The sequence below is a fragment of the Urtica dioica genome, chromosome 8 (genome assembly GCF_054948205.1).
Source record: "Urtica dioica subsp. dioica isolate 48M chromosome 8, U.dioica_male_clone48M_v1_H2, whole genome shotgun sequence".
Taxonomy (NCBI): Eukaryota; Viridiplantae; Streptophyta; class Magnoliopsida; order Rosales; family Urticaceae; genus Urtica; species Urtica dioica.
This window is the reverse complement of record NC_142763.1, coordinates 37407403-37429776: the sequence shown is the minus strand read 5'-3', so window position 1 is coordinate 37429776 and position 22374 is coordinate 37407403. Positions and strand designations below refer to the sequence as shown.

The following is a 22374-nucleotide window of genomic DNA, read 5'->3' as shown; positions in this document are numbered from 1 at the left end:
CAAGAGTTTCTTGTCAAAGCCAAAAGGAATGGGCGGTTTGGGTTTTAGAGACATGAGCGAGTTTAATCATGCGATGGTGGCCAAGAAAAGGGTGGAGACTTATTTCAAATTCGGAATTGCTGGCAGCTCGGATTCTAAAAGCAAAGTGCTTCTATTTGATGCACTTTTTGGATGCGCAAATCAAAGGCGTGTTATTTTTCTCTGGCGTTTCCTATTATGGGGGAAGGAGCTGCTTGAGAAAGGGTGTCGATAGAGAGTTCAGATGATGGAGAATATACGTGTCTTCAATGATCGATGGCTAGGCCGTTGTTGGTGATTACTGCACTTTGATAACCATATTAAGTGCGGAAAAGATTAATTACACTAACAAGAGGTAATTAATATTATGGTTATCTAAGAAGATCTAGATTTACTTATTAATAATTCATGAAAGCAATTTCAAACAACCCATAAGAGCAAGGTTCAGAGATTCAGTAATACTTACATGTTTTGGATCAGCTACTGAATCTTCAAGCTTTGACACATCCGTCTTCGGTATTAAAAGACTGTCTTCAAGCTTTTCGCTCATCGACGCTCTGAACTCGTCAGTGATGACACCGTAATCTTCCGAGACGTAATCTCCAAGATGAATAAGAAAGATGAGTGGGCACAATCTTTATCTCACTACGATCTACAGCGAGGTGTTTAGATCGCACCGTATTTATGGGATTGGAATCACGGAGTATCAAGATGAAGAGAGAGAAGTCGGTCAAGAGAGAGAGGGAGAGACTCTTGGCGAATTTTCTGAATGCAAAAGTGTGTTTGTTGCCTTCTCATGAACCCCTGTTTATAGTAGTGAAAATAATATATTCTTGGTAGTTTCCAAAATATATTATTTCTTTTTATTGTGTTCACAATAGTGAATCAAAGCTTGGCCCTTGGATCTCACTCATATTCTTGGTAGTTTCCAAAATATATTATTTTCTTTTATTGTGTTCACACTAGTGAATCAAAGCTTGGCTCTTGGATCTCATCTCATGAATCCTACTTCCTCTTAGCCATCAGATCAATATCTATGATATTTTATTTCATGTTTAGATAGAGAATATTTATTAATTAGAGAATAAAGAAAATATCTTATTTTCTTTTAAATATTATTATCTCATAATATTCATGAGAGATAATAAAGGACAATATCTTATTTCCTTTTAAATATTATTCTCTCTTAATATCCATGAGAGATAATTTATTTTCCCGAGAATAAAATGACAATATGTTATTTCTTTTTAAATATTATTCTCTCTTAATATTCATGAGAGAGAATAAATGACAATATCTTATTTCTTTTTAAATATTTTTCTCTCTCCTTTATTTAAACAACTAAAGAGAAAATATTGGTAAGTACCAATAATAGCATGGACGAATTTCGGCACACGACCAAGGAGGAATTTGCGCAAATCTTGTGCCGGGATCCTAAAAAATTCGTGCACCTCAATATGTACAAGGCCCAATTGCTTAAAAAAAATAATTATGTATTTACTTGGTTCAACAATAAACAAATAATTAATTAATTATTTACTCGATCAAACAATAAATAATTAATACCACCATATATAATTATTTAATTATACAAATACCCACATTTCATAATTGATATTGTCAATCACAATTACAGCTAGTGAGATCATAAACATTATTATTCGAACGTTCTTATCCGCCTTTATCAGAGCCGAATCGGAGACTATGGACCGAGTATTAGAAGCTTATCAAATCCGTTGAAAAGACGAAAAAATCATTTCTCTTTTCTACATCGATTTATCTAATCTTGGTCAGACTCCATCTTGCAAGTTAAGACTGAATCCTCCTTGGTACTTGGATTATATGTACTCATCGTGACGAGTGTCCACTGATATAGTCAATTTGTGATCAAGATCCTCCAGGTTCAACTCATGTCGAGAAAAATCAATTATTCCGTTATACTTTTCTTGACACCTATAGGCCCTAAGCATTGTTGTTTCCCCAGCGAAAGATTCTTCCGAACGTATAAACTTCGGAAGGGCGCACAATCTATCGGTTCTGGAATCAACCCTTAGGTGAGAGAACATTTACTCTTTCAGGAAGTCCGGATTCCATATCTGTAAATCACTTCCCACTTGAACCATGTTCTGCAATGCTCCCAAGACATAAGCTGTGATTAGCATGATAGTGGCCTTTTAGCGAATGAGTCAAAGAGTGCGGTAACATAATCCAGTGTCCATTATCACTTCAGGATTTAGATCAAGTCTCACTGTGACCATCATTTGTGATCTCGGTTCGTGTGTCATAATGGTCCTTAAACGACACATCTACATGCAAGATTTGTCCGGGTCGTACACTTACCACAACTTTATAGAATGTTCCTACTAACTGATCAACCTTCACTTGTGTTCCACATATATGATTTCAGATTCATCTACCCATGCGTGAAACAATCATCGATCAGTTTTAGTTCACCGCCCAAGCTCAGATGTCATGCATATGACTCAGTTCGATACAGAGACTATGAGTTGATGAATGTTTGCTATAAGAAATAACATTTTCGATTCGAATAACTTATAAATGTCAAAACTTTATTTTATTAATATTTCAGCGGGAATTTACAAAAGTATCTTCTTGTGGACAAGAATTCCTAATAGCCGTCTCTAGTCTATGAGACCAATCACCATCCTGAAAGATATATACCAAAGTACCAGGGTAGTGGGGTTCATAAATTCGGTAACTCGCTAATGGAATAGAGAGACGGTGCGAGAGTTGTTGTGGCCGGACGATACTCTGGATGTGCTGAACATTCCTCTCGGACTCACGGCCTGCCTAGATAAGCTGATTTGGCAGCTTTACCCATCTGGTCATTACATGGCAAAAACTAGGTATAGGATGTCGGCTGACCTGGGTTGGCTAGGCGATACGATGTGCTCTCCGGAAGGCTTTTGGAAATAGCTGTGGCGGGTCAAAATTCAACAAAAAGTTAAGGTGTTCATGTGGCATATGTTGAACGACGCGCTGCCATCATTTACTGCTGTCGTGAAAATAGGCGCAACCTGATCGGGACAATGTAAATGGCACGGCAACAATGAGTCCACGCTACACGCGCTCTTCCTTTTCCGCAAGGTCAGGAAAGTATGGAAATCAACCATGTTGTCCGGTCGGTTACAACTGCATGAGGATCGTTCTGTTCTTGATGTGTTGTTGAAGCTTGGTTGAAGTTATCGCCAACGGATATATATTTTTTTTTGTCGAGTGCTGCTTTCTTATTTGGAAGGACCAGAACAACATGGTTCATCGAAATAACTCATCTCCTCGGTATGAGATTCTGATGTTGGCATCCCAATGGATGGTTGAGTTTCAGGAGGCTAGGTATCCTGCTGCAACTCGAGAAGTTATTCGACAGGTAGATATCATCAAGTGAACCCTTCCGCATCAAGGTAATCTTAAGCTAAACACCAACGTTGCTATTCCGGTCGACGGGCATGGCTCGGGGTTGGGCAGTATTATTCAAAATTACCTTGGTGAGGTCTTGATGGCTTTCTCAAGCTTTACTGATGCGACCTTTGATCCTCTTACGGCAGAGGCATTGGATATAAGGGAAGGTCTGATGGCTGCAAAGACGCATGGTGTCAACCTGGAGAGCGTGGAGACAGATAACTTAGCAGTGACCAAACCTGTGAGCATGCGGAGTGTATCAGACATATTGAGGATATTTGATACCTTACTAAGCTTGACGGTGGTACTTGTCATTATATTTCTCGCACGAACAATGTGATGACCCACACGCTAGTTCGGGAACCTTTTACTTTGAAAAAAGATGTTTATTGGTTTTTAGAAAGTCTGTCTTGTATTCAAAGTTTTGTTCTTGGTGATTTGCCAAGTTCTATCTAATGAGGAGTTCTTCCTTTAAAGAAAATTATATAAAGAATATTCTTATGAGTGTGAAAGAAATTATTTGAATAGTAAGGATAACAAATTATTAGTCTTTGGAAAAAATTGTACATATAAATGCAAATATAATTATTTCTTATTATATTTGGAAGGGCATCGTTATTTATTTATTTTATATTTTATTTTTCTTATTATATTTTATTTGACTTATTATATTAGGTGAAGCTTTCTCGTCAAGTTTTAGTGTAAAATTTGGTGTATCCTTGATTATGTCACTTCCTCATCTATTTATAGAGCTTGGAGCCGAATACGTGGGGTGATTAAGCCCACATTCTGCCAGTTTTTGAATAACTATTCTCAAACATGTCTAGTGGGTAGCTATTTCCTTGTGTGCTCCGAATAACCGTCGATGTGTGCATTTTAGTTAAGTTTGTATTTAATTACACGTGTTTTATTTGTTTGACTAGACTTTGACCTATCAGTTTCTCTTCTCTTTGAAGTTCTGCTCGATAGGGTCGTTCTTGCCTTATGAACGGGTCATTAAATATCTTATTTGTCCCTCAGGCCTATTTGATTCGGGCTCAGTGTTGGATTCCTTATGTTTTCGGAGCATCCGAGCTCTTGCTTGGAGTAAGCAAATTATATGAACACTAGCCTTCCAGTTTCTTAGTATTTTAGTAAAAATGGTAAGGAACTATATAGTATAATCTTCAATTCAATTATACCTCAAACAATTTTACTGATTTCATCCTCGGCATGTTTTGTGAACGGCTTGCTCGAGCCTTCTTTAGAATAGAGTTATTAGTACGGTGTCATTTCGGTAACTTTTCTTTTTGAATCGATGCGACCTTTCGTCTATATTGTTGGGTCGAGAAGCTTCTTGGACACACTTTATCTCGTCCGTTGATTTTGAGTATAAATACGCTTTCCGAATTTTGAACTTATTTTGTTTCTCTTTCTTCGAATTTTCAGCGCCTTTTCCGTCTTTTCGACTTCATGGACGTGTTCTTAGCGTATGCACTTTTCCAATTTCTTTAACTAAAATTATGTTTGGGCAAGTTTCCTAATCTTTCTAATTGCTTATATACTCAATGCATGTTGGTTTCTATCTTGTTTTTCATGGATTTTGAGTTTTTTTTAATCATTTGCATTTCCACGATGCTCGGACCAGTATCTTTTCCTAGTTCTTAGGATTTTTAGTTCTCACTTTGTATTTACTAGGGAATAGGTTATCGTAGATTATCAGATTTGGACTTTGATTACAACTTGATTGAGAGATCGGATCTAGATCCCGAGATGGTTACTCTTCCATGTGGGACTTCAGTTCCATTTTTTTGAAGTCATCTCTGGTACCATATACCAGGGGTCGGATAGGATCATCCAGTATATGCAATTCCTTTGTCCGAGGTTTATCATCGGCCACTGGGACTTTCCTAGTCTAACGCCAGAAAACTTAATGATAGGATTTTTGATCCGTTCTCGCTATTGTGTAGGGAATAGATGTCTTCTTCGGAACCTGATGTGTCAAAGACTGTGGAAACGATTGAGATCCCAGGTCAAGTCTCGGATAGGTATCTTCATTTGCTATTCAGTATACGGAAGCGAGTAGCGTCCAATCTTCAATTCCTGGCACTGGTTCTGCACAGATTAGTGGTCAGGCTTTTGAGATGGATGTTGCCCCAGAGGGCTTCGAGGATGAGTATTTTGAGCGCACATAAGGTAAATGGTTGGCCACTCATTAGACATCCTTGGTCAAGGCTAAGTACGTGGAGAGTATTCGCCGAGAATTTAAGATCCCGGGAGATATTTTTGTTGTCGGTCCTAGAAAAACATGAGTGAACCTGTTCTCCTCAACCTGGGAAGGTGGCCTTTAATAAGGTCATCCTGAAAATGATCGGAGGATTGGTCATGCATCCTCTGATTGCTCAATTCCTCAACCGGTTTAGATGTGCCCTAACCCAACTAGTCCCTAACATTTATCGAATTCTTGTAGAGATGACTAGTACGTACGCCAAATTTTATGATGCGTCCCTGATTTCGGAAGAATTTTCACTTTTCTAAAGCCTGAAGACCATTTCGGATCAGTATGGATGGAGCAACCAGAAAAAATGGATGGACTTTCGTTTGGGTGGAGGTAGCTTATGGCTACCACAAAATTTTCATTTCTACCACATTTACTGATATTGGTGTGGCTCGGAGCTTAGTTATGTTTCCTACATGTTTGACCAAATGACTAACCATGTTTGCTTTTTGTAGGTCCTCTGACTTATTATTCGGAACAAGATCTCTCGAAGTTTTCTCAAATCCCTGCATTATCGGGGCATGATCATTCTACGAACACGTTATCGAACCCTGACTTTCTAGATGAATATGGTCTTTTCCTTATTCGAGTAAGTCCTTTCAATATGTTTTACTTTGTATTGTTTGATTTTAAATGTATTATTTAATCTGCTTGGCTGTTAGTGAGGTTTACTTGGTCTCTTATAGATATGACGAAGAAAGGAAGTGCTCATGTCGTGGTCCCCTCGGACCCAAAATGACGTAGAGCTCCGAAGACTCCGGCTTTGACCCCTCCCAAGGCGTCGGATTTGACCAAGTTCCCCCGAGGGAAGGCTGTCTCTTCAAGACAATCTGGGGTCAGGGACCATCTGATCCCGACCTTTGAGCTCTTAAGCGATCACTTCTCAGTGGAAAACATTAATGTGGTCCACTCCTGAGCTTCCGTCGGTAGCCTGCTTATTGCCGCTGAGACATCTGCCTCGATACGTTGTTTCTTAATTGATTGCATCCTTTCTCTTTTTTAATCTCTCACTCATTTTTCTCTTTTCAGGACTTTCGCCAGCCTCGTGACTCTAATCGGTGCCATTGGTGTCCAGCTCACTTCGCTAAAGAACTCGAACGAGTGCTACATGTTGGGAATATTGCCCACTTGAAGATAATGATTGCTAAATTCGATAATAAGATTACTCTATTAGCATTATATGATTAGTGGGTTGAGTTCTAAACAATTAGAATCAATAACAACTATCTTCCATAGCCTCCATATCTAACTGAGTCACGTGCTGGGCACCTGAGTTCGCGCGGTGAGCTAAAACGAGGTCGATGACTGATATACGCCTGGAAAGCTATATCTAAAGTCATATATGTGGAACACATAGGTGAAGGCTGATCACTATATGAGAGCATTCTACACTTGTGGTAAGTGTACGACTTGGACATGCCTTGGTTGTAGATATGTCGTTTAAGGACCGTTACGACACACTAACCAAGGCCGCTATGATGGTCACAGTGAGAATTGATCAGAATCCTGAAGTGATCATGGACACTGGGTCATGTTACTGAGCTCTTTGACTCATTCGCTAAAGGGCTATCCATGCTAATCACAGCTTAATGTTCACTCACCTAAGGGTTGATTCCAGAACCGATAGATTGCTAGCACTTTCGAAGTGAGTAACGTTCGAAAGAATCTTTCGCTGGGGAAGCAACAATGCTTAGGGCTGATATGTATCAAGAGAAGTATAACGGAAAAATTGACTTCTCTTGACACGGGTTGAACCTGGAGGATCTTGATCACGAACTGACTATATCAGTGGACACTCGTCACGATGAGTAAATATAATTCTAGTATACAGGAGAGTTCAGTCTTGGCTTACAAGGTGGAGTATTTGACCAAGATTAGACGAATCGATGGACAAAAGAGAAAGGACTATTTCGTCTTTTTCATCGGATTTGTTAAGCTCCTATTACTAGGTCCATAGTCCCCGATTCGGCTCTAATAAAGGCGGATAAGAACTTTCATATAATAATGTTTATCATTATTAATCTCACTTGCTGTAATTGTGATTGACAACATTAATTCTGGAAAACGGGTATTCGCAGAATTAAATAAATATTTATGGTAGAATTGTTTATTTATTGTTTGATCAAGTAAATAAACAATTATTAATTATTTGTTTATTGTTGGACCAAGTAAATAAATGATTAATTGGGTTTTAAGCAATTGGGCCTTGCACAAAATATGAAAATCGGATTTGGGAATTTTTGGCACTAGGGTTTGCGCAAATTCCCCCTTGGTCGTGTGCCTAAAATTCGAATTTTATAATATTGGTATTTACCAATATTTTCTCTTTAGTTGTTTAAATAAAGGAGAGAAAAAAATATAAGATATTGTCCTATATTTTCTCATTATTTAAAGGAAAGTATTTATGAGAATATTTAGGAGAATAATATATTCTCCTTTATTATCTCACTAAATAAATTATTCTCTATTTAAATAAAAGAATAATATCACATAGATATTGATCTGATGGATGAGAGAAAAAATAGGATTCACTTGTTGAGATCCAATGGCCTAGATTTAATCCACCAGTGTGAACACAATAAAAGGAAATAAAATATTCTGGAAGATTCCATGAATATCTCATTTTACTACTATAAATAGGGGTTCATGAGAAGACAAAAATTAAAGGTTTTAACCTAATAATTTCGTGGCTCTCCCTTGGCCGTGCGAAATTTTCTCTCCCTCCCCTCGGAAATTCGTTTCCATTCTTAGTAAAATAAGAGAGAGATCTCGAAACACCTAGTTTCGTGATCCAGTGAGATAAAGACTGTGCCCACTCATCTTTCTTATTCGTATCGGAGATTACGTTTCGGAAGACTAAGATGTCATCCTCGAGTCCTTCATCAAGACGACGCAAGGAGTATGCGATTGGATTGGAGCGTTCTGTAGCTGAACCGAAAATCAATGTAAGTACTCGTTTACTCTTATATCGGTTGCTTGACTTATATGCTGTCGTGAATTAAATTAATTAATTAAACATAACTAGATCTTGTTTATTATAACCATAATTTAATTAGCTTATGATCAGCGTAATTAATTATTTTTCCGCATTAATATGGTTATATGGTGGAATCATCTCAAACGAGTCGCATCGGAGCGATTGTTCGTGTCCGATGTGCGCTCGATCCACCGACACTACATGCGAGAGCGGGATGCTGCTCGGACTGAGGTGGAGATGATTCGATTCGATCTTGAAAAGAAATTCCAGGCTGATCTTTTGACAGCTCAGGCCTCTGCTATTGAGGAGTATAAGTCTTCTGACGAGTACACCAATATGCGATACGACCTCTTCTCTGTGGGTATGGACAATACAATCAGACTCCTTGGCCCAAAGAATCCTAATCTGGATACTTCGGACCTTAACGAAGAGAGTGAGACTATCCGAGGCGACAGAGCAGTGATGGGATCGAGAAAGTTTTATTTTTTTTTTATTTTTTTCCTTTTGTTTTCGTGTAACCCGAAAGGGTTTGAAAAGCAGATCCGTGTTCAGATATTTAATTTGTAATATTTTATTTCTAGTTGTGTTCACCCATTTGGGTTAAGTACAATTAATTCGTGGTCGGTACATATATTTAATATTCTTGTATTCTTTATGAAAAATGTGGACGAAACAATTTTCCAGCTTTGTTTACGTAATTCTTTTACTTATAGAGCTCGGTACTTTCGACATAAAAATAATCAAAATTGCTAACAATAATGGCTTAATAAAGTTTCTAAGTATTTTTCAGCATGGATGACTAAAAAAATTTCTAAGTATTTTCTAAACAAGTTCTGAGGTATATAATTCGTTGAAAACTCAATATATATATATATATATATATATATATATATAAAAGTATTTTTTCGGTGGGTTCTGCAGCTCTTTTGTGTGCCGATGTATATAACTCCTCTCCCCGTTGTTTTATTTTTTATTGCGAATAAATAAAGAAACTAAGAAGTTTGTCTAGGTACCGAGAAAACATTAAAGATAAAAGTTATAAACTTAAATTATCAGATATCAAGACATGATTTAGCTGATAGCGAGGAATTTCATTAACTGAATAAAAGGTTCCGAGTAGGGATTAACGAAACTATGACCATGCCGCTTTTTGGAATTTAGAAAACATTGCGACAAAGCCGCTTTTTGGAAAGCTAAGAAATTACAACTTTTAGACGTAAATTACCTAAGATGCTCGGCATTCCAATGATTTCATTCCATCTTTCTGTTTAGATTTTGTAGTCGGTATGCTCTGTTCTCGAAGTCTTCTTCGATGATGTAAGGTCCTTCCTAGTTGGCACCGAGTGTTCCATCTTGTGGCACTTTGGTGTGGAGGAAAAATTTTCAGAATACCTTGTCGGCGACGCTGAATATTCTCGGACGAACTTTCCTGTTGAAGTGTCAAACAGTACGTTGTTGGTTAGCTAGATTTCTTAATCGTGTTTTTTCTCGCTTTTGTTCCAGAAAATCGAGTTCAAACTTTTGGTTTTGGGTGGCTACCTTGGTTGAGTAGTTTTCTCATCGTCTGGAACCATAACGTCTATTGGGATAACATCGTCGGAACCGTGTAAGAGAGAGAAATGCGTTTCGCCAGTTGCAAAATAAGGAATGGTTCGGTATGACCAGAGGATCTCCGGGAGCATTTTCACCCATTCGCCCTTGTGCTCGTCCAACTTTGTCTTTAGACTGCTAATGGTCTTGTTGACTGCTTCTACACTAACCCACTGGAGTAGAAAAAAAACTTTATTAATATATTATTTGTCACAGAAAGCTCGGAACGACTCCGTGATCTAATATTTTTTGGTTGGTATACCAAACCTTGATATTATATGTTTTTCCATACAATTTTTTCAATGTTCCGAGCAGTTACTTTATTTATGAGTTCAACTTCGACCCACTTGGAAAAATAATCGATAGCTACTATTTCATATCTACAACCTTTTCTCATGGGTAATGCTACAATGAGATCTATTCCCCCATTTAGCGAATGGTATCGGGCATGTCAAGGTGATGAGGTTGGATGGAGGGATTCTCAGAATGTTGGAGAATTTTTTACATTTGATGCCTCTGCTAACCATGTTCTAAGCATTCGCTATGAGGGTCGGCCAGTAAAGAGATTGGCAAAAAGTTTTTTTTTTGTAAGACCTCTGCTCTGATGTGTCTTCCACAAATTCTTTCGTGGATTTCTCGGAGTACTTAGCCGGCTTCATGTTCCTCCAGACATCTCATAATAGGGCTTGAGAAACCTCGTTTGTAGAGGGAATTACCTTCCACAATGTAGATGGGATTATCTTATTTGTCCCTGGACTTATTTGACCGATCTTAATTTCTTATATTCTCGGAGCAAGCAAATTATATGAGTAATATATATATATATATATATATATATATATATATATATATATATATATATATAATGTCTAAATCACTCAAACGACATTATTGAATCCATAATTACATGATCATGAAATGGTTCACAAAAGCAGTAGGTGAAACGCTCAATGTTCATGTACAAGAATTTCGAAATGACGAGTTCATGAACTCTGTCATTAGTTTTAGGAGCTTGCATTTTAATGACCCACACTTTGCGTCAATATGTAACTAAATAGTGTGCATAATCAAGAGATTAATAATAATTCGTCTGATTATTTGTAGTCATTGTTAGTCAAGCTTTATTACCTATATTCAAATTCTTGTCCATCAGACACTATGAAATCGACCCATTAATTATATTTTTATGCATGATAAGTGATAACATATGCTGTATGAATACATTTGAAGCTATTGAGATTGCATTTCTTTTCCTGAAAATGCGTGCATGCGATTTACTTCAACCCCCGTTATATATAATATGCATATATTTTTTGTTATATATTTATATTTTTAATCAAAATTAACAGTTGATATTATCTCAACGGATTAGTTAATCTTTTTTTTTTTCAAATTTTAAACGGTAAATATCTTGGTTAACCGAAGTTAACTAAAAAATTAAAATTTAATTAATTGAAAATATTAATTGAATTAGCCAATCAAAATTATATTGAAACTAATAATGAAATAAGTAAACCAAATTTTACAAAGTTTAATATGCAAATTTTAGATAAATTTATGAAAAGATATATCTTTTCTAAGTAATTTGACGAAATAAAGTTAAACCTATCAATTTTTAAGAAGGTGAATGTTTTAATATTGCACCGTTGATTTACAACATTGATGTTGCACTGTAATGATCTATTGCTTTCAAATACAATGAACATAGACGACTTATTTTAAATAGGCTTGTTCACACTCGATAATAAGGTAATCGTCACATCCAATGTGTTGAATAGATATTTTGTTCAAACACTTGCCCCTTGAATTCTCCCACTTCTAACGGAAAATTTAGTGACAAAGATAATCGCCATTGTCGGCGACGCAAAACGTAGAAACTCTCCAAAAAAAAAAACAAGAATATCAATGAGGGTATTATTTTGTTAAAAAAGAGAGGATATTTAAAACATATAATCACCATTATCTCTGCCACGCCAAAAACTTCATATCCATGCTAAATATGAATCAACCGTTTCCGTCACCCTCTCCCCCTCAGCTCGACCTCACTCGTCACCTCAACATCATTCCCTAACCTCCTGCTTCTCTCAAAAATGTCATTTCTTCATCACATCACCTTATCTCGTCAACGGTACATATGTAATCCAAACATTTAGGTGGCATAGTCGTAGTTACCGGGGTGCAACAAACTGAGATGAGTTAGGATACATAAGGAAAGAAATTTGAGTACTGGAAAAGTATTACGTTCGTCTTCGGCCGAGTAAGAAAGAAGTTTAGACATATCTCAATCGTGTGGAAGAGTGGCCATTTTGTTCTCAGGCGAGAAGAGAGAAGCTAATCTTAGATTGAATAATATCATGAAGGAAGAAAAACCAAGAAATATTTTGTATAAAATATATTTACTTCGAAAATGAGATTGTGCTTAAAAAAACTATATGTCTAATATAAAATAATCGCCTATATCCGATCATATTTCTAGTTGTAAGTCCAAAACAACGATAACTGTTAGATTCTTATGGTGCGACCCATGATTTTTCAAAATTACAACACTAATTTTGTAGAATACGCTTACAACATTGGAGAAGCCGCCTTTAAGGCAAATGTTTTAATGTTGCACCATTGTAAGTTCAAAAGAAGGATTACCATTATATTCTTATCGTACGATCCATAATTTTTCAAAATTACAATATTAATGCTGTAGAATAAGCTTATAACATTGGAGAAGCCGTCAAAATTTAAAAATATGATTAAAAATAAAATAAAATAATTGATTAATTGGTTAACTTAACCGATATATATATATATATATATATATATATATATATATATATATATATATATATATATATAAACCCCTGTGATATTCCAACCACCCCAGGAATTGGTTATTCCTAAACGAGTCATAAAGGGTATAACGAACATACCCTGTCTCCACATTGGATTAAGAACATGGTCAGAAGGATCAAAAACCGCTAATTCGTATAGAGCCATGGACCCGGCCAAACCAGCAACCAGAGCAGTATGCATTATATGGACAGAAATTAAACGGCCGGGATCATTCTAAACAAATAATATAATTTGTTGACATCTATATGTTAACAAATCGTCAAACTTTCCAGTGTTGTTATTTGTTGACATATATGTGTCACCAAATTTGATCAATTGTTGACATATATATTTGTCTACAAATCATAAAATAAATCCAGATTTTTTTTATAATAATAATAAAAAAACCCAAATTAGAAAAAAAGGGGTAAAAATGGATAAAAAAAATTCTCTCTCATCCCTTTATTAGTAAAATGATCCAAATTATGATTTTGGTAAAAAATGAAAAGTGAGTTATTAAATAAAAACACACAACAACAGCAAGAAGATTCCCTTAACGATCATTACGTAAAATAAGACTACTTTAAGATATAATTTAGAGAACTTAAACCGTAGTAATATTTAAACTAACAAATGATGTGAGTAAGTCTAATTTTTGTTTTTTGGGGTGTATGAGTCTTTGTCTTTAAGAAAAGTAAAAATTACCGACAAATTTCGGTAGCAATAATAAAAGAAAAAGCAACTTGATTTTATCACTTTATGCTTTTTCCTTAATGTGACAAAATAGGGGATTTTTTTTAAAATTTAATGGATAGGTTCTAATGAATTCTATGTTAGGGTTTTATATAAATATTAGTTAATGTATACATATGGTATATTTAGGTAATAATTTAAACATTTTTTTTTATTCTTTTTAAATATCTGCAAATTATCCATGTAGAAACCTAAGATAAATTAAGCCTTGCAATCTTTTCTCAAAAAATTTAATTCCTTATTGTTGGCAGGTTTGAATCCTAAAATGAAGTTTTTAACTCAAGCTAAGCATGCTTTGATAAAATTTTGTTGCAATCATCATGTAAAATTTGGTATAAAAATAAAATTATTCGTTATGATATAGTTTCTGATCCAGTCAGTACATTTGAAAAATCTTAAAGAATACGTAAAAACTTGAGAGAGTGAGAGACAGTGAGAAAGAGGGAGAATGTTGTTAATTATTATTAAAACTAGCTCATTAAGTAGTAGCAATCTACTTAATTAATTAGGACAGTAATGAGTCCAAATCGCATGACACGTCACACTCTCAGTTATATCACTCCTCAGTCGGTGAGTTAGTCCAAGTAAACCCGACTTCACTTCTCTCTCTCTCTCTCTCTCATTTCACATCCAACGCCATGAATTCATATCTTTCCCTAACTCTCTTCCTCTCTTTCTTCCTCTTCGCCACCAAAACGACACCACTTTCCACCGAAAACGCGTCGCCCAGGACTTTCATATTCCGAGTCGACGCCGATTCAAAGCCCTCTGTTTTCCCGACTCACCACAATTGGTACGCCACCGAGCTCCTCGCTTCCGAGTCCGTCTCGGCGGCGCGTATCCAACACGTGTACGACACAGTGTTCCACGGCTTCTCCGCCGTTGTGACGCCTGATCAGGCAGCGGCGGCGGGGCGACACCCCTCGGTGCTCGCCGTGTTCGAGGATCGCCGCCGCGAGCTTCACACGACTCGGTCGCCGCAGTTCCTTGGGCTGAGGAACCAGCGCGGCCTGTGGTCGGAGTCCGACTACGGCTCCGACGTCATCATCGGCGTGTTCGACACCGGGATCTGGCCGGAGAGGCGGAGTTTCTCCGATCTCAACCTCGGCCCAATCCCGGCGAAGTGGAAGGGCGCGTGCGAGGTGGGGACGAAGTTCACGGCCAAGAACTGCAACAGAAAAATCATCGGCGCGAGGTTCTTCTCGAAGGGGCATGAAACCGGAGGCGGAATCGGGCTAGGTCCGATCCCGGCAATCAACGACACCGCAGAGTTCCGATCCCCTCGCGACGCCGACGGGCACGGCACGCACACGGCGTCGACGGCGGCGGGGAGGTACGCTTTCGAGGCGAGCATGTCCGGCTACGCCTCCGGGATCGCCAAGGGCGTGGCTCCGAAAGCCCGCCTCGCCGCCTACAAGGTGTGCTGGAAGGACTCCGGGTGCTTCGACTCCGACATCCTCGCCGCCTTCGACGCGGCCGTGAACGACGGAGTGGACGTGATCTCGATCTCCATCGGCGGCGGCGACGGAATCTCCTCCCCGTTCTACCTCGACCCCATCGCAATCGGAGCCTACGGCGCGGCTTCAAGAGGCGTCTTCGTCTCCTCCTCCGCGGGGAACGACGGCCCGAACGGCATGTCCGTCACCAACGTCGCTCCCTGGATGACCACTGTCGGCGCCGGGACGATCGACCGGAATTTCCCCTCCACGGTGATCCTTGGCGACGGAAGGAAGCTGGCGGGAGTGTCGCTCTACTCGGGGTCCCCACTGAAGGGAAAGATGTACCCTCTGGTGTACCCGGGGAAATCCGGGATGCTCCCGGCGTCTCTGTGCATGGAAAACTCCCTGGATCCGGCGATGGTGAAGGGCAAAATCGTAATCTGCGACAGGGGGAGCAGCCCTCGGGTGGCGAAGGGCATGGTGGTGCGAAAGGCCGGGGGAGTGGGGATGATCCTTGCTAACGGCGCCTCCCACGGCGAGGGCCTCGTGGGAGACGCCCACCTCCTCCCGGCCTGCGCAGTGGGCTCCGACGAGGGCGCCGCCGTGAAATCCTACGCCTCCTCGAACCGCAACCCAACCGCCACCCTCGACTTCCGCGGCACCATCATCGGCATCAAGCCCGCCCCCATCGTCGCCTCCTTCTCCGGCCGCGGCCCCAACGGCCTCTCCCCGGAGATCCTCAAGCCCGACCTCGCCGCGCCCGGCGTCAACATCCTCGCCGCCTGGACCGACGCCGTGGGCCCCACCGGCCTCGACGCCGACGCCCGCAAGACCGAGTTCAACATCCTCTCGGGGACGTCCATGGCGTGCCCGCACGTGAGCGGCGCCGCTGCCCTGCTCAAGTCGTCCCACCCGGACTGGAGCCCCGCCGCGATCCGCTCCGCCATGATGACCACCGCCGCCGTGCTCGACAACCGCAACCGCCCCATGACCGACGAGTCCACCGGAAAACCCGCCACCCCTTACGACTTTGGCGCCGGCCATGTCAGCCTCGGCCGCGCTATGGACCCGGGCCTCGTCTACGACATCTCCAACGCCGACTACGTCAATTACCTCTGCTCCATCGGCTATGGGCCTAAAGTGATCCAGGTCATCACGCGCGGCCCGGTGAAATGCCCCGCCAAGAAGCCCTTGCCCGAGAACCTGAACTACCCATCCATAGCCGCGCTGTTCTCCACGGCCTCATCGGGGAGGACCACCAAGTCCTTCATCAGGACCGCCACCAATGTCGGCCCAGCGGCCTCCGTGTATAGAGTGATTATTGAGGCGCCGAAGGGCGTGACTGTGGCGGTGAAGCCCAAGAGGCTCGTCTTCGCCGAGGGAGTGAAGACGAGGAGCTTCGTCGTGACGGTCACTGCCGATAGCCGGAGGCTCGTGCTCGGGGACACCGGCGCGGCTTTTGGGGCTGTGACGTGGAGTGATGGGAAGCACTCTGTTCGGAGCCCCATTGTGGTTGCCCAAATAGAGCCGTTGTAATTATTGGTTTCGTACACGACACAATAATTATTAAAAAAAAGGAAAACAATCGGTCATGTTGTTTTGATCGATGAGGTGGTTTTCTTTTTTTGCAGGGGTTTAGTTTTTGTTTTTTTTTTGTTTGTTTTTGTTTATGTTTTTTTTTTTTGTTTGTTTTTTGTTTTTAACTTAATAATCGTTCGTTACTTCTTTCATATGTTGTTCAAACTTTAAACTAAAGTTAAAGCTCTATAGTGCGTAGACAAGTTGGCTTAGTGTTGAAGTTTTCTTGGGCTCTTTTTCGTTCACTTTAGTTATGTTTTTCTTGTTTTAATTGTGTGGGGGAAATCGAGTATAGACGTGTATACAATCCCAATCCCAATCCCAATAGCATGAGTTTTATTCATTACGGTTGCGCCGAATGTTCGCATTTTATTTTATTCTATTTTAATTTAACCAAGGACGAAGAAAATTGCAGGGTAAATAGATGGCAAATGATATAACGGCATTCACGGCACAAAGGAAGAGACTGATATTCACTCTTTCAAGACTCTTTAGCTTTTCAACGAGAAAATGTCATTGTGATTTGACAATATGCCAACAATATTGTACATAATAAGTAAATTTAAATATAATGAAGAGCAACTTTAGAATCATAAATTGCTTAGATAAAGTAAGTACCTTGCAGTGCACACACCAGATTTTAATTCCGAGAATGAGGAAGAACGTTTGAAATTTCAAGTTTTATTTTATTCCTTGTCTTAATCATGAAAGATTATCTAAATCAAATCTTTTAAATTTTGTCAAATATATTTTGGGCAGACGAAGGTTATCATATCTTTGTGTCCCCTAATAAGACAACAGCGTTTAATAGACCATTTTTTTTTACTCATAACACACAAACTGAGTCGTATATCTTTTACTCATCTGTCTTTTCTGATACTCTCAAGTCTCAACAAATAGACATTAGTCTGATTTCTCAACACTCCTTTTCATGAGTATAATTCAAACGTTAGAGGCCGTTTGGTTTAGTTTTCTAAACTCGTTTTCTGTTTTTAAATTTTGTTTTCTGATTCTAATTTTTAAATTTAAAAAACAGATTTAGAATTACGTTTCAGAATATTTTAAATGTTGTTTGGTTATGTTTTCCATTCAATTGTATAGAGATAAAATAGAAAACAACTTTTCATTGTTTTCTGTTTTCTGAACAAATTTCAAAGAAAAGAGAAACATGATTCTAAATCTGTTTTCTAAAAACATAAGCAAACAGTTTTTCTAAAACTGTTTTCTAGAATTTAGAATCAGAAAACAGAAAATGGATTTGGAAAAGTAAACCAAACGGGGCCTTACATTTTCAAATGTTCGTGGCACCCGGTCAAACTTTATATTTTATTTCATTTTATTTAAAAGTTGTCTGATACTTCAGCTACTCGAGAGAGTTCAATTTAATACAAAGTGCGTGTCTAATAAATTTAAATGTTCATATTTAACAGGTTGTATGCATTTTAAATAATTTTTTTATTCTTATTGTTAACACTTCAAATAAATGTTCATTTTTTTTAATATCTATTTTATAGAGCGAAAACATCAATCACGGAAGTGGGGATTGTTGTACTAAGTACTAACTACGAGCATGAAATTATAATACCTTATTGAAGATATCATGAATATTAGTGGATTAATAGAATATTAATATCCTTTGTTTTAACTTTAGCTTATACATGTATATGTTAATGTTTGTTTTTGGAGACAGTACGTGGCTCGATCTAAGGTCGGACCTAATGATCGGATGTGAGTTAAGTCATGGAAGAATCTCCATATTCGATGTCTTATTGCCTCATAAGAATTTGAAAATCGTTGTCTTAACCTGAAAAATAAGAACATGAACTAGAGGAACATGGAGAAATTAATCCCGGAACGCTGTCTGACACTGAACGTTAGTCCAATTGCTAAGTGATAGGTGCCTGGTTTAAGATTTGGCTCTATATCTAGAAAGAGAAATTAAGTGAGAGCGATATAGAGAAGTTCACTGAAAAACTTATCCATAATGTATTTATAACAACCTTGAGATGGTCGGATGAGCCTTGGAGGCAACTTGGGATGAGTAAGTTAAAGGTGAATCGGTGTGGAGGGGCTCAGTGACGAGTGCTCGACGAGACGTACTCATAGAGAAAAAGCTAGGAGAAGGGCTCCCGATCGAAAAGAGACACGACGATGTGTCTCAACATGGAGTATTTGGCAAGAGGACTCACCCATGCTTTTTCCGTGAGGAGTACTCGTACAAAATTACTGAGTGGGACATACTCAACGAGAAGGGATTCAGTGATACGTATAGAGGAGAATTTGAAAAGGCATACTCGGCATGGAAGCACTTAGCGATGAGTACTCAGCGTCGAAGGACTCACCGAGGAATACTTGGCGAGGCGTGCTGAGCAGGAAGAGGCTCGGTGCGGCGTACTCGACGAAGATGAACCCGGAGAAGAAGGACTCAACTAGGCAAACTCAATGAGGAGTACACGACGATGCGTACTACTCCGGTAGAAGACTTGGCGATGAAGGGCTCATTGAGGAGGACTCAACGAGGCATACTCCGTGAGGAGTGCTCGATATAGACGGACTCGGTGAGAGAATTTGGCGTGGAACACTGTTCGGGTACTTGACAAGCTTTGTTACAAGCCTCTCTAATTGGACCATCGTTGTTGATTTTTTTATTGATCATTTGCCATGTGTTGTAGGTGTTTGTAGTCGTATTTTGAGTGGATGCTTTGTTTATCCATTTGTAACAATATATATATATATATATATATGTATATACTCATTATATTCTGTTATATCCGTTATATTTATGTTAGCATTTTAATGACAAGATATAGTTTTATTTTGCCTAAAATAGTGGAAAAAGAAGAAACACTATTGTTGTCGGCCCGTCGACGACCGACAAGGGCAAAGATGTCAATAGACGTCACAGTTCGGAGAACCACGTGAAAACATTGTATTATTGGCCAGTCCGGACAAACAAGAGAAAACGGTAACAACACGTCCGGTCGACTCCCGGCCGGCCAAGTCCCGTCCGGTCGACTCCCGGCCGGCCAAGTCCCGTCCGGTCGACTCCCGGCCGGCCAAGTCCCGTCCGGTCGACTCCCGGCCGGCCAAGTCCCGTCCGGCCGACTTCCGACCGGCCGTGTCCCGTCCGTCCGACTTTCGGCCGGCACCCGGGAGGTCGAGGACACCCCACTCGGCCGATGCTTGGGAGGCCGAGGCTCGACCTCCGCTCGTCGACCTCCACTCGTCCAAGGGGTCTTCAAACCACCTCTTGGCCACCTATAAATACAAGGGTCCCTCCCTTGATCCTGGTAATCCATTTTTGAGTCCCGAAACGCTGTCGAACTCATACTTCACTCGTTTCGCTCATCTTTGGCCTCTCACCCTCTAAAACCTCTATACTCCACCTCAATCCCACTAATGTTGAGCGTCGGAGAGGTAAACAGAGGCACCCCCTCTGTTTCCCCTTTGTAGTTCACGTGTTCTTTCTTCCTTTCAGGTGCTTGGACGAACTCAAGGGACATTCACAGCTAAGGGAATACTCGGGATACCGAGTCCGACGCGCTAGAGCCCGAACGCGACCACTTGGTCCGGCCTTAGGTCGAACCGTTTGGAGCTCCTAAATCGTTGTCCGAAAACGAGCGGCAACATTTTGGCGCTAGAAGGAGGGGATCTCCCGACCTTGGCGACGCATTCCCTCTACTACTCTTCTTCTACCTTTGACGACAAAACTCTCGATAGATGAGTCAATTTTCCGTCACCTCCGTGGCCGACCGAGCAACTAGCTCGAGATCCACCTTGGGAAGTTTGGCACGTCGGATTGGGGATCAAGGGCCTCGTGATAACGAGAGCCTAACCCTCGAACCAGTCATCCACGAACCGGCCGGCGACGCCAACGGCGCTCTCCGTGAAGACACGGCCCGGAGATTCTCTAAGCTGCTCGAGCGGCCTGGAGTAAATGACGCACTCATCGCCGACCTTCTCGGCTACAACATCGTCGACGATGTCGACCACGACGAGAAGGACCCCAACCATGTGGCGAAACCAAAAACCAACGAGACTAGCCTTGACCGCGCAACTCACGAAAATGAACGCGCACGCACGCCTTCAAGGGGACACCCTCAGGCGACCGCGCCAAGACATCAATAATTGATTGAACGCACGCATGCGCCCTCGAGGGGACACCCTCGAGAAACCACTTCAAGCTCAAGGTCACGCAAGAAACGTCCCAAGCTCACCATTTGTGTCCAAAACCCTCGGAGAGATGACGGCATCAATGGTCACGGCGTCCGTCGAGGATGTCGCTTGAATGACGTACCCTTGCCAGGGGAGATAGGAACGGCCAGCGGAGACTTGAGAGACCGCCTCAACTCCCAGAGGGAGAATCATGGGAGTGACTTGAGAGAAAAACTCAATGCCCGACGCGAGATCGCGAGAGAGGTCACCTTGGGACACCAACCACCCAACATTGTTAATCGAGCATCCAACAAGAAGCGCCTCGCCACCCTTGTGGCACCGGCCGTCGGTCCCGGCTCGCGAAGGAAAAGGCGCAGAAATTGTCAGGTCCCTAACGACCTTCCTTCTCCGACCCCGAAGCAATCCTTTGTCCCTCTCAACACAACACCCAACCTGATCCTTAGCTTACACAAGGAGAAGCTAGGATCTCCGCCTCCGATGAGGAGGGACCCCACAACGCGGGATAAGAGCAAACAGTGCAAATATCACCAAGACCATGGACACATGACAACTGAATGCTACCAACTTAGGAAGCAAATTGACTCTGTGATTCGAGGCGGGAATCTCAAAGAGTTCGTGGCATGCGCTAGCAAGGTGACAACCTCGACTGAGCGCCTGACTCGTCAAAAGAAAGAGAACGTCATCACCACTACAATAATCCCCACGCCAGGAAACGTCTCAGAAACCTCGGGCATGAGAGAAGCGAGACGATATGCGCGGTTCGTCAACTAAAGGACAAGCTCGCACCATTCGCGGCCACGACCAACACATTTTTCGCCATTAAATTCATGCCTGAACTTGCTCAATTTTGTAATCGCTTTATTTCAAGCATGTTGTTTTCTTTTCCCTAAGAAGGCCAAGTGCCATGGAAAGCTGTAACAACCTCGTTATTACAATAAAAAATTGTGCTACCTATTATGACATATTATTGTATATCCCCTACACGAGAAATTCCTGCTTTTCGTCTCACAAACGTGAGAAACTCGGGTGGCGAATAGGGAGCAATACTCAAAACAACTCAAAAACAAAAACAAAAGTATAAGAAAGTCTCAAGAGGCCGATGGTTAGGCCGGAGGCCCCAAAGAGAAGCAATCTCTGTCCATGAGTCGACTGATAAGTCCTCGTGTCGACTCTTCACATGACTCCTCGAGTTGAGTTCACTCCTCGAGTTGAGTCCCGAGTCAACGAGTCAACTGACAAGTCGTCGTGTCGACTCTTCACATGACTCCTTGAGTTGAGTTCACTCCTCGAGTTGAGTTCCGAGTCCACGAGTCGACTGATAAGTCCTCGTGTCGACTCTTCAC

The 22374-nt window shown here is 40.8% G+C and overlaps 1 protein-coding gene across 1 annotated transcript; it reads left to right on the top strand.

Moving 5' to 3' along the window:
* The first annotated feature begins 14334 nt into the window (after window positions 1–14334).
* On the top strand, window positions 14335–17067 carry LOC149389638 (subtilisin-like serine protease 2). The gene has a single exon (XM_089622868.1). The coding sequence runs from the start codon at window positions 14477–14479 to the stop codon at window positions 16811–16813; it is 2337 nt and encodes a 778-aa protein (XP_089478994.1). The 5' UTR covers window positions 14335–14476; the 3' UTR covers window positions 16814–17067.
* The last annotated feature ends 5307 nt before the right edge of the window (window positions 17068–22374 follow it).

Coding starts and splice junctions, on each gene's coding strand:
- LOC149389638 (XM_089622868.1), top strand. CDS start 14,477: ATGAATTCATATCTTTCCCTAACTCTCTTCCTCTCTTTCTTCCTCTTC.